The sequence below is a fragment of the Lutra lutra genome, chromosome 8 (genome assembly GCF_902655055.1).
Source record: "Lutra lutra chromosome 8, mLutLut1.2, whole genome shotgun sequence".
Lineage (NCBI taxonomy): Eukaryota > Metazoa > Chordata > Mammalia > Carnivora > Mustelidae > Lutra > Lutra lutra.
Window position 1 is genome coordinate 57344455 of NC_062285.1, and position 13238 is coordinate 57357692.

At 40.8% G+C, this 13238-nt stretch overlaps 1 protein-coding gene across 6 annotated transcripts in view; it reads left to right on the forward strand.

The window, feature by feature from the left end:
• The window catches only part of TFCP2 (transcription factor CP2), a 59324-nt gene extending 51739 nt beyond the window's left edge, over positions 1-7585 (forward strand). For 2 of the 6 annotated variants that reach the window (XM_047741677.1, XM_047741681.1), the window contains exons 11-15: positions 621-711; positions 2642-2763; positions 3181-3323; positions 5627-5678; positions 6084-7585. In XM_047741677.1, coding sequence (XP_047597633.1) covers positions 621-711; positions 2642-2763; positions 3181-3323; positions 5627-5678; positions 6084-6118 — 443 coding nt within the window. In that variant the 3' untranslated portion in view covers positions 6119-7585. Of the gene's footprint in view, positions 1-620; positions 712-2641; positions 2764-3180; positions 3324-5626; positions 5679-6080 lie in introns of all 6 variants that reach the window. The other 4 variants (XM_047741678.1, XM_047741682.1, XM_047741676.1 and 1 more) reach the window with 2 other exon arrangements.
• Positions 7586-13238: the final 5653 nt, after the last annotated feature.

A 13238-nucleotide genomic window follows, 5' to 3' on the forward strand; every position in this document is an offset into this window, starting at 1 on the left:
CAAAAACCCAAATAAAATCAAACTAAAACCCTGAAAAAGATAATAGTTGTGATGCAGTCGATAAGTGGTACGAAGCAGGGTATTGGAGGAGTGTCTGGTTAGGGAACACGTGTAATGCGCGAGGTAGATCTTAGGGGATGAGGAGGAGTCTGTCGGTCAGAGAGTGGCAGGATATTTCAGGGAGGAGGAACAACTTGCTCTTTGACGTCATCTGTATGATGCAAGCATAGGGCTAAGTGGATAAGTTAATTGGGTGGCATTGAGGTGAGAGAGGAAACAGAGGCCAGATCTTGGACAGGCTTATGTACCATGCAAAAGATTTGGACTAGAGGATATCAGCCACTTCAGGGGCACCTCTGTGGTTCAGTGGGTTGAGCCTCTGCCTTCAGCTCGGGTCATGATCTCAGGGTCCTGGGATCGAGCCCCACATCAGTCTCTCTGCTCAGTGGGGAGCCTGCTTCCCCCTCTGTCTCTACCTGCCTCTCTGCCTACTTGGGCTCTCTCTGTCAAATAAATAAATAAAATCTTTAAAAAATAAATAAATAAATAACAGTCACTTCAGTGGTCATTAACAAAGACCACCTTTGCCTTTATCACCCATTTTCTTATATTTATTCCAGGGGCAGATTTATTGAAACTAACTAGAGATGATGTGATCCAAATCTGTGGCCCTGCCGACGGAATCCGACTTTTTAATGCATTAAAAGGCCGGTATGTAATTAGTGTAAAAATATCAGTGAGGTTGAATTTCAGATACTTTGGGATTCAGGGACTCTTCACAGTACTGTTTGCACAGCTCACTACATCTTGTCAAAACATTCTTTTTTTGAATGCCAGCTATATACCAAATAAACGAAGATGAAAAATATCATTTCCTACAGTTGATCCAAGGAATTCCTCATGATATCCCATTTTTTCATTTCTAGGTAGTTTTCTCATTTGATAAATAGTCATCATCCCTGTTATGAGCCAGGTACTATTGTAGGCTCTAGGGATGCATTGGTGAGCAAACCCAACAAGGAACCCATTATTATGAGTTCGCTTTCTAATGGGGAGAGATAAAAATATGAACAGTGAATATTTTCAATAGTGATAAGTGCTTTGAAGAAAAACCAAACAAATAAGCAAGAACAAAGTTATAACCTGTGGAGTACCCAGAATATGGTCAGGAAAGACCTCTGTGGGGTGAGGGTGCTTAAACTGAATGAATTATGAGAAGGATGGAAGCTATGGGGTCATATGAGGGAAAAGCACTCCAGGCAGGAGGAGTGCCCAAAGGTCCCGAGTCCATTTTAACTAGAGATGCGGTCATTCTTGAATTGGATAGGAATTACTTAAGTGTCCACTTACAATTGTAAAACTGAGTAATTGCAGTCTCAAGTAGGATTTTTCAGTTTCAAGTAGGTAATAGTATTAATGGGAAAAACATACAGCTCATTGCCACCGTACCAAATCAGTGACTAAATAATGAAACAGAACATGAACTGTTCTGTTTGGGTACATCACAAGGATTGTTGAATCAGGTTGGCTCTAATCTTGGAAATTTTAAAGAGGAAAAATTCAGAGGTGGATGATCTGGAGAAAAAAACAATTGGATCTTCATTTTTTTTAACATATTATTTAAAGAGCATTTAAGGGGCGCCTGGGTGATGCGATCGGTTAAGTGTCTAAGTCTTGATTTCAACTCAGGTCATGATCTCACTGTCATGAGATTGAGCCCCTCTCTGTCCCTCTGCTCCTGCCCCAGTAACCCTCCTACCCACTTACGCACGCACACACGTGCTCTCTCTCTTAAAAAATAAAAGAGCAGGGGCGCCTGGGTGGCTCAGTGGGTTAAGCCGCTGCCTTCGGCTCAGGTCATGATCCCAGGTCCTGGGTTCGAGCCCCGCGTCAGGCTTTCTGCTCAGCAGGGAGCCTGCTTCCTCCTCTCTCTCTGCCTGCCTCTCTGCCTACTTGTGATTTCTCTCTGTCAAATAAATAAAATCTTTAAAAAATAAAAAAAAAAATAAAAGAGCATTTTGAAATAGGAATGAGATGATCAGATCAAGAGGTAATTGAATACCATTGTCTAAGAAGTAAGAAGGGACAGAAAGCTCAGGCTACTTAGGAGACGGTAATGAGGGAAATAAGATTCTCTGTTTTATAGTGGTGCTTCTAAGGAGAACGTGTATGTTGAACAAGACCCATGCAACAGTGGCTCACACGTTTCGAATATTTCTAATGTTTACATCAAAGGTCATAAACCCAAATGACACAGAGGCCACACGTCAACAAGTGACAGTCAAATCTGGAGTCTACTGAAGAATGTGTGCATCATGCAAGGAGAACACCCAGTCGTTTCCTTGTAAGAGTAAGGGTCTCAGATTGCCAGATCTGTTTTTTCAAGGAAGGCCAAAATGGCAGAGGTTTATACGATATTGGAACAAATTAGTTAAAATGCACGCACGCACACGTGCACACATGTACGTGCACACACAAACGCCCCAGTGGAGAGCTAAGGAGACAGCAAACGAGCTTCCTTGGCCCACGGGCTGCCAGTTTTCAACTCCACTCTCCAGTGTTAACCTAGACACACAAGTTCTCCTTTAAAATGTGCTTCCCACGAAAACCGCAAGACTAACAGCCTTGTTTTCCTCCTCAGGATGGTGCGCCCAAGGCTAACCATTTATGTTTGTCAGGAATCCCTACAGTTGAGGGAGCAGCAGCAACAGCAGCAGCAGCAGCAGAAACATGAGGACGGAGACTCAAATGGTACTTTCTTCGGTAGGTCGTTCTGGACAGGTCAGGACGCGAATTCCGGAAGGGGGAGGAGGTGACGTGTAAGCCCGTGCAGTGGGAAGTCCTCAGACGGCAGATCCAGCATTTGCTAGAAGAATCGTCTTTGCTCACGTTTATTGAGTTCCTCATACTTACCGGGCACTATTCTCAGCACAGTGACACGCTTTAATTTTTACAACCAGTATCTCTTCTCTGCAGTACATTTACTGTTCTCTCCAGATGGAGAATGAGGCTTAGGGATGTTAAGTAACTCACCCCAGTCCCACAGCCAGCAGGTGGCCAAGCCAGGGTTTGAACTCAGGCAGTCTGAGTCCTTTAGGAAGGTGGGCATTCCTCATGATCGGGTTACCTTTAAGAGCAGAGAAACCTTCACTGACTGCCTTTGCTCTGTCCCTTTTGCAGTGTACCACGCCATCTATCTAGAAGAACTGACAGCTGTTGAACTAACAGAAAAAATCGCTCAGCTCTTCAGCATTTCCCCTCGCCAGATCAGCCAGATCTACAAGCAGGGGCCAACAGGAATCCATGTGCTCATTAGTGATGAGGTAGATTTTCAGTACAGCTGAATCACCACATGACAGTTTGTCAGGGCACGTGACAGAAGCAAGAGCCATCCTCCTGGGGTACAGGCTCTGTTTACTAGACCAGGGCTTTTCAAACATTTTTGCTTACTTACTTTCTAAAATAATTTTTAAAAACCATGTATCCCCTTACACATTTTTAGGTTGACTTAAAATTTTTTGTTTTAAGTTTAAATAGTTGCAAAATATGTCATTTCTGGGCATATTATATAACCTTTAAAAATGAAATGGTTACATCACTTTTCTAACTATATTCCATGTAACCGAAATAGAAGAGTGATGTAATACCACCATCACTGTCTTAAAAAATACATGAATATACTTTCCTTTGAGTTTTGTTTTGTTTTGTTTAAAGATTTTATTTATTTATTTGAGAGAAAGAGAGTGAGAGAGAGCATGAGCGAGGAGAAGGTCAGAGGGAGAAGCAGACTCCCCATGAAGCTGGGAGCCCAATACGGGACTCGATCCCGGGACTCCGGGATCATGACCTGAGCCAAAGGCAGTCGTCCAACCAACTGAGCCACCCAGGCGTCCCTCCTTTGAGTTTTTTTTTTTTTTTTTTTTTTTTTTTTTTTAAGATTTTATTTGTTTATTTGACAGAGAGATCATAAGCAGGCAGAGAGGCAGGCAGAGAGAGAGGAGGAAGCAGGCTCCCTGCTGAGCAGAGAGCCCGATGCGGGGCTCGATCCCAGGACCCTGAGATCATGACCTGAGCCGAAGGCAGCGGCTTAACCCACTGAGCCACCCAGGCGCCCCACTCCTTTGAGTTTTTATATCATCTCTTTGTTTCCTTGAACTCCTATTTCCATTCACTTCTCCCATAGAATTTTATCTTACCATAACCTGCTTTTATGCACAAACATCTTTTGTTAATTATCTTACCATATTTCTTTGAAACAAATTTGCTTCAACAAAAGAATTTGTTTTAATAAAAATTTAAAAATTATTTCTTCTGAATAGAATGACCATCATAATTATATAATCAATAAACATAAATGTATTACATGTTTTGGTAAATTTTTAAAGATTAAGAAAAATGTGTTAGAAGTGTATCTGTTAAAGAGATGGATGGGATTGTCTGATTCCGTACCCGCTCTGCCCACATTAATTCATGTATAGTTGAGTACTCTCTACTGGTTTCTAGAATGAAATAGCGTTCAACACCACTTCTGTTCTGTTTTATTCCCCCTAGATATAATGCTATGGAATCTGATTCACACAAATTGACAGGTGGGAATGGATGGAGTTTTTTTTTAAAAACAGCACTGGATTTTTTTTTTTTTTAAACTTTGGAGTTAGATGCCAAAAAATTAGATAGTGACGTTACAGAGAATTATTTTGAATCACCTATCATTTGACAGTTTGTGATTAGGTTGGTCTTCAGTTTTGGTGCAAGGAAAAAATTAGAAACCACATGACTAACAAAAGACTTTGTTACCCAGTCATTAAGGTTCACATTGTCACACTTTGGCATCCTGGAGGCTTTTGTACCCTGGAACAGGGCATCTTGGTAGGATTCCAAGATGGTAAAACTTATGCCTTTATTTTATAAAATGGGAGAAGGAAGTTTAGAAGGCAAAGTGGGTAGGGAAAACCAAAGAGGTGCTCGGGCAATTTTGGGAAAATGTACATATGGGAGATGAAGTCCTGGAAGTCAGTTCTCCCGAATGGGCTTCCGGTGTCTGTGTACCCTTGCAACGTCTTGGGGTTAACCCAGGAAAATGGGCTGGGCACCTGGGTGGCTCATTTGTTAAGCATCTGCCTTTGGCTCAGGTCATGAGCCCAGGGTCCTGGGTTCAAGCCCTCTATCAGGCTCTATGCTCAGCAGGAAGCCTGCTTCTCCCTCTCCCACCCGCCCTGCATGTGTCCCTCTCTCCCTGTGTCTCTGTCAAATAAAAAAATTAAAATCTTAAAAAAAGAAAAAATCCAGGAAAAATGGATCCTATAATTTTAAGATCACTTGTTTTAGACTGCTTAGCTTTTATTTTATTTTATCTTGTTTTGTTTTATTTTATTTATTTAAAGTAAGCTCCAATGCCCAGCAGGGGCTTAAACTCACGACCCTGAGATTAAGAGTCACATGCTCTAGCAACTGAGCCATCTAGGCGCCCCTAGACTACTTAGCTTTTAAAACTTAAAACCTGAATGGCAGAAAACAAAGGATTATTTTTTTTCCTTAAGTCCAATATAATAAAAAGTCATATAGTCTCAATAACTGCAGCAAATCCAAGTTTTTAATAATTAGCACCTTTTCTTGCTTTTCTCAGATGATACAGAACTTTCAGGAGGAAGCCTGTTTTATTCTGGACACAATGAAAGGTAATAAAATAGTAAGACAGATGCCTCTCTCTGAGGAGTTTAAGAGATGTTTTTTATGATTAACTTTGAGGAGAGAGGGAAAGTATCAACCACTGTATCTGAGGTAGAGAAAATGATGTCTTTGGAGATTGTTCCTTTGCATGAATTGGTGTCTTGCCATTATCAGAACGAACTGATGGCTCTGCCACTCTCCCACCTTCCGTGGACAAGTGAGGAGATTAAGGCATGTTGTTTTTATAGTGCGTATTTATTCTAAGTATTGTGTGATAATAAGTATGTTGCCCTTTGTCCTGCTGGTGGGTTGGGGTTTTTTTTCCCCTTCTCAAAAGATCCTTACCATATTTTTTTATCTCCCACTGTGTTTTAGAGCTGACTAAAGATTACTCTCTCTCTCTTTTACAGCAGAAACCAATGATAGCTATCATATCATCCTGAAGTAGGTGCCAGGCATCCTATCCTCAGTGGTTGCTGCTTCCTTCGCCCCTCGGAAGCTTCCCTCCTGAAGGGAGTCGCTCGCTAATGGAGATTGGAAGGTCGCAGGAACCTGACCCATCTGACTGTGTGTGGGGGAGTCCAGGCCATGGAGGCAGAATCCCAGCCATCCCTCGGCCCAGGCTCTTGTGGCACACACAGATTATTGCCCAACATGCATTTCTGCAGCTGTTTCTTAGTTAGAATTTATGGACTCTGTTGTTGTTGCGTAACATTAGAAACTCCACACCATTTAGGGTGTTCGTAGGGCATAACGATGATGAGAATTGTGTGATGTTTAATGGAAAGATGTTAAATTTTGTGATACGGAGCCATGTAATTTTTTTTCTAATATAAAAGTGAACATATATATTCCTAAGACTAGATCCTCAGTCTCTTTTACATCATACATATTGGCTTTTGCCACAGTCGGCCCCTGAAAATCTCATCAAAGAGGAGAAATACAGAGATAGAATAGAAGTTTTCTTTTGGTTGCCCTGTGATACCAAGACTAATAGTAATTTTAGCTAACATTTACTTGTGCCTCGTAGTGTGATAAATTCTTTAAGTGGATTACCTTGTTTAACTCCTCTTTAATAATCCTCTATGAAGTAGGTAATAATGATCTCTAATTGAAGGTGAGGCCATGGACATAGAGTGGCTAAGGGGCTTGCCGAGCGACAGGCAGCTAGCAAGCATCGTCGCTGAAATCCAAACCCGGGCAGTCTGGTTTGTCTGAACTGCCAGCCACGATGCCACCCTTATGACACCCTGTGCTCGCTGCCATCTCTGACCGTGGCTCTGCCGGCGGATAGGACGCAACGCCACGTGACAGCTGAGGAATTAACCACTGACAGGGACAAACCACACCTAAATAATGAAGAACAAATCAAGACCTACAAAACCTGAGAACATACGTGCTTCTGAAGCATCATCAGTTGTCAGAGTCACAGACTGAGGTGGTGAAGATGAGGGGTCGTCCGTGACTCCCCAAATTCACTGTTCTTGACTGAGCTTCTCAGACTATTTATTCATGCGTTTGGCAGCCCCTGCTTTCCATTTCCCCTCTCTGCATCTCTCCTTGGCATAGGAAATTCTTTTACTTACGTGGTATTCTTTTATATAAACTTCATGAGAAGTCCATTCCGACCCTAGTCACACTCTTCCCATTTATTTTAGTTCCTACAGAGTGCGTGTGTGTGTCTGTGCGTGTGTATGCGTGTGTATGTGCACACATGTGTAAGACTACGGGTTGTCTTTATTCACATGTAGAGTTTTATCCAGAAATCCCCTTTACACATTATGTTGAGGTGAAAAAAGATAATGTTCCAAGATTCTGTAATGGATTTGGATCTGTGCGTGTGTGTTTTTAAAGCATTTGATAAAGTTTAAATGTTTTTATACAGAGAATTTTGTTCATTAAAAGCAACCCACAATATGGTCTGATTTCTTTTGGTTTGAAACAAATGGAGGATTTTGAAACTGGAAAATAAAGTCAAATGACTTTTAAAAACTGACCAGGGTAACTTAACATATTAGGCCAAAAATACTTTTTAAATGAAAGTATTGATTACCAGATGTCCCTGTTTCAGAAGGGGGACATTTCTGGTTGTATTATGTTCCTGGGACTTCTCCGTTTCAGTGAAGTCAGTTCTGTCCTCAGCAGACTGCTGTTAGTTCTTTGGTTTTGGTTGTTTTGGTTTGTTAGTTTTGTTTTTTTATTATCCTGTCAATATTAGGCTGGGAGGGTTGGACTACATGACTTTTAAGGTTCTTTCTGAATCTGTGACTCTTCTTAACTGCAAATGACATACAGAAGTATTTTTACTATATTTACCACAAATTACATTATATTACCACAAATTTACTTAGGGTTATTAGAGAGTTTTTCAGAGTAGTCTTCAAATTTACTATAGAAAAAATACATACATATGTATATTTTTTAGAAATTATAGGGGTGCCTGCATGGCTCAGTCAGTCCGGCGTCCAACTCTTGATTTTGGTTCGGGTCATGATCTCAGTCATGAGATCCATCCTGGAATTGGCATCGGGCTCCGTGCTCGGCAGGGAGTCTGCTTGAGAGTCTCTTTCTCTCCTCCTGCCCCCGCCCATCCCCACTGTGCATGCTCACTCTCAAATAAATAAATCTTTTTAAAAAAAGAAATGAATTTATACAAGTTTGCAATCACAGGTCCCAAATTAACCAGGAAGTTGTTTAGGCTTTCTTTAGCTCTATAAAGTAGTTATAGGGCCAATGCTATACAATGGGTAAGAATTGGTATAGTGGTAGAACATTGTGATCATTCAACTTGCTTTTAAGAATCACATCCATTTATCAATATTGATCCATTTCAATTCAGTGAAAATCTTAAACTAGCTTTTGTTATGAAAATAATACACAAAATGATAAATTCAAACAATAAAGAGGAGTATAACTTTTTCTACTTACCTCCTAGTCCCACTTTAAAGAGATAATCATTGGGCATCTGGGTGGCTCAGTGGGTTGGGTGTCTGCCTTCCGCTCGGTCCTGGGATTGAGCCCCACATTGAGCTCTCTGCTCAGCGGGGAGCCTGCTTCTCCCTCTCCCTCTACCTGCCTCTCTGCCTATTTGTGACCTCATTCTCTCTGTCAAAAAAAAAAAAAAAAAAATCTTTAAAGAGAGAATCATTGCAAAATAAACCCCCATCTCTCTCCCTCCCTCTCTCTTGCACACACACACACACACACACACTCAGATGGGATCATGTTACACTAATGGCCTGCTATTTGCTTTTTGTATTTAACATAGTTTGAACATCTTTCTATTATTAGAATTTATAGTTCTACATCTTTTTTAAAGATGGCCATTCCCTATAGATGTTTAGGTTAAGTGCGTTTTGAAAAATGCAACTTTGTAAGTTTTTTGCGTGTGCCTCTAAGATACAGTCCTAGGATTTTATCTTTTTAACAATGTGCCAGTTGATATTTAAACTGAGTAGATGGTTTACTGGCTTTGTTAGAGTGATGGTATTTGAGAAGGAGGACAGTTCAATTTAGACCCTCCTGAGGAGTGGAGCAAGCTTCTATTTGAGTATTGTGTGTACTATTCCCTTCAAGGGGTAGGTTCTATGTAGAACAATCAGCTATATAAAGACTTAAGAGTTAAAAGGGAGTTACTGGAAAATGAAAGGGTGGGTAGGTCATTGCAGGACTCCCAAGGATTAAGTCCTAGTCATTACAGAAATATGGCTATTAAAAATAAGATTGTCCAATATTATGGCCTAGTAAGAATGTCTACCCACATAAGTGACTTATTCAGGAAGCTATTTCATGGGTGGGGAAATGAAAATGGTCACAGTGGCTGGAAAGAGAGGACCTTACATCAAGTACAAGACAACCAGAGCCTGAGAGATGGGAGAAGGGTCCACACAAGGGGGCAGATCCTCTGATTCCTGGACTCCAGGTAGAGTCAGGCACTAGGAATGCTGTGAGGGGTAGAGCGTGTCTTACCACTGGATTGAAGGAGCATGGGGAAGCGTGGTGAGTGAAGAGGGCTTGGCAAAATGGAACTAGTCCTTTCTAATTTATGCTAATAAGGAGTGTTCTAACAACCCTTTGTCCTTAAGTATTCCTCAGCAAATTTTTTTTTTTAAGATTTTATTTACTTGTCAGAGCACAAGCAGGGGGAGCAGCACACAGCGGCAGAGGGAGAAGCAGGCTCCCCGCTGTGCAAGGAGCCCGATGTAGGGCTCAATCCCAGGACCCCAAGACCATGACCTGTGGGGAAGGCAGATGCCCAACTGACTGAGCCCCCCAGGCTCCTCAGCAAGTCTTTTGGACAGGATTGCTGCAGAGATTTGGGCTGTTCTGTAAACTACTGTGAAGGATTGAATGAAGGTCAGCTTTTGGTTTTGAAAGTAACAAATTTGGGGTACAAATATGTGAAGTCAAGACTGATCTTATCCCTCTTCACTGTAGCTTTTCTCTCCAGCCAATGCCTAACAATGCCAGATAGCTTGATCAGAGAGCTGAAATTGAGCTGTTTTATCATTTTAATGAATTGTTCTGCTTCTTTGGCTATGGACAGTTCCTCTATAGGAATTCGATCTGTTTGTGGCCTCTACTGGTTGGTCTGTTACGAGAACACCAGTTTCAACAGGACACCAGTTTCAAACAGGAATGGCACAAATGCCCCACCTAGCTGTATCACTTATGTACTAATTCATACAGACTATCCTGCATCATTCTTCTACTTCTCCTAAAAATGATCTATGTTCTCATTTGTAGGCTAAGGCTTTCCCTAAAGCTAGAATATTTATTTTTAGTTTGTGGTTAAATTTTTGTTTCATTACCCAAGCTCTAAGGTTTAAATGAGGAAGAATTTACTACCACTGCAAAATGGAATGGAAAAAAGGTGCCCTATGTGATATCAGCATCTTTTTTTTTCTCTGAGTTGTTACCTCTTTATTTCTCCTTCTTGCTTTGTTTAATGACCTTGTATTTACCTTTGACCTTAAACGTCCATCTATTTCCACTTCCTCCTCTTTTTCTTCACCTTTCCTTTTTACTTCCAGGTCTCCTCTGTGTTATTCCTTAAGAACAGAGGCCTAATCAACAAATTGTACCTAAGTATAGCATTTGCATTCTCAAATTCAGAGTTTTAAAAGTTCTACATGAATTAAAATTTTCAACTGGATTAATGTAAATTATAAGGAAATTTGCTTTTTAATTTGCTATTTGTTTTTTAAAAATGTGATTGTATTTATATTATTGTACTATTTTGTACTGTATGGGCTCTTTGGGGTATGACCAGTCTCTCTCATGGAATCTGTGTTTTCATATATTTGTGTAAGATGAGGTAAACATTCCTCTTTTTAATTGCTACAGATTCCTGTTGGGTTTTTTTTCCCTAAAATCTGATTTAAAAAAAAAAGATTTTATTTATTTATTTATTTGACAGAGAGAGACACCAAGAGAGGGAACACAAGCAGAGGGAGTGGGAGAGGGAGAAGCAGGCTTCCCGCCGAGCCCGGAGCCCCACGTGGGGCTCCGTCCAAGGACCCTGGGACCATGACCTGAGCCACTGAAGGCAGAGGCTTAACGACTGAGCCACCCAGGGGCCCTCTGACTGATTTTTTAATTTGTCTTTCCCTACACATCTTTCAAACTTCGGACTTACACTCACTTCCTCTGTAAATTCACCCCTGCACTCTACCCCCTTAAACCTGATTGTTATTTTTCCTTTTAAAAAAGGGTGTGTATTGTGCACATATATAGATCAACTTGTGTGCATCCTTTTTGAAATCTTCCTGAAGCATACAGTTTCTTCATTGTTTGTGCTTTTAAATTGCTGTGGCACTTTTCCCCAGATTTGTGCATACTAATCTCTTGTTGTTGTGTAACTAGTCACAAAGAGATGCCTGCCTTTCTAGATTTGGATTATAATTAAATGTAAATTAGTAATGTCAACCTCAGGGCTAAATCTACAGGTTAACTCTTTTTCTCTAAGAAGTTTAACACATAGTATCCTCTGACCTATTAATTTTCACCACCCTACCCTACTCCCCCCCGCCCCTCCCCCGCCTTGTTTTAGTGGTAAAGAATAGTTGATACAGTATATACTTTGGTGTCAGATAAGCCTCTGTTCAAATCTCAAATCTTGCCCTTCCCCAATGTGACCTTGGACAAAATATTCTCTTAAACCTCAACTTTCTCATCTTAAAAAGGAAATCATACTTAATTTATATGATTGTTTGGGAGATTAAAAAAGGATATTGAGTATAAAGCACAGTTTTGTGTTTAGTACGCTTATCCAATTGCTCAATAAATTTAGGATACTATGGATTACAAACCACCTCTACGTGCAGAGATGTAACTGCAAGACAGATTTGTAAACCGCCCAGGACATGAAATCTGACCTTTGGTTTTCATCTGTAGCTGCTGTTTTTGCTTGTGTCTTTTCTTCCTGTTCTGCTTTGACATTTTTGTCCCTAAAACAAACCACCCATTTGTGATTTGTGCATTCTGAGCTGGTTCATACGTATGTTGCGGTGTGGTTTGGAACAAAGCAGTAGCATTTCGAATTAGAAACCAAAGGCTATTAGTGTTTCTTTTCACTTTATTTTTGTAGTTTCTATTCTGCATTTGAGCTTCCTGGTCATTTGCCCTCTATAGGCTCTGCTTAGGCAGAAGGCAGAATTGCAATTATGAGCAAACTGGCACCACTGTAATAACATATCTGGTGATTCTGCCAAGACAATGAAATGTGGTGAATAAGTGACTCTTATTCACTTATTCATATGTAGTTGTGATGTTTGCTACAGGTACAGATGATCTTCTGACTGATACAGAGCTTATTGCCAAATTGGGTTCTGCTGTGTTTTCAAAGGGTATGCCAACTTTGGTTTGGCTAGGCTATCTTCTAATTTGGTGTCATTAACCTTCAAATCGTGGGCATCGAGGCTGATGGTACTCTGATGAATTTCCAGGACTCAAACTGTGGATGCATAGGCGTATGAGACACTTTTTAAGCCTATCCAACATGGCCTTTTGGCTATTATTTTGTAACTCTGCTCACAGAGTGCTCTGGGGCTTTCTCTTTTATCTGTGTGTTCAGGAAAGACAATGGTGAACATTTATATGGCACCAGCTATATTGTAAAGATTTTATACTATATTAACTATTTAATCTTCATGAAACCCTATGAGATACATAGTTGACACTCCCCACTTTGCAGATGAGGAAGCTAAGGCACAGGGAAGTTACATGCCTTACCAAGGGTCATACTACTGCTGAGTGATGGACTGGGTTTGTATTCAGGCAGTCTGGCTCTGGATCACATGTTATATCATCGATAAATTTCAGCAGATAGGGAGATGGTCAGTGCTCGGTATGCTAAGGACTGCTTTTTTGTGATTTGCTTTTTCATCTTGCACTCGTTGTTTCCTGGCCTCATAGAGCCTCTGATGTCACCTAGGTGAGAGGATTGGAATCTTTGGTATTTTGTCCAAACTAGCCAAGTTCTCAGTTCTAAAACTGAGATGGCTTGGTAGCCAGCAGATCTGGCTCTATAGTTCTTGGTTGCAGTGAAAAATGCACTAGGCTATGGA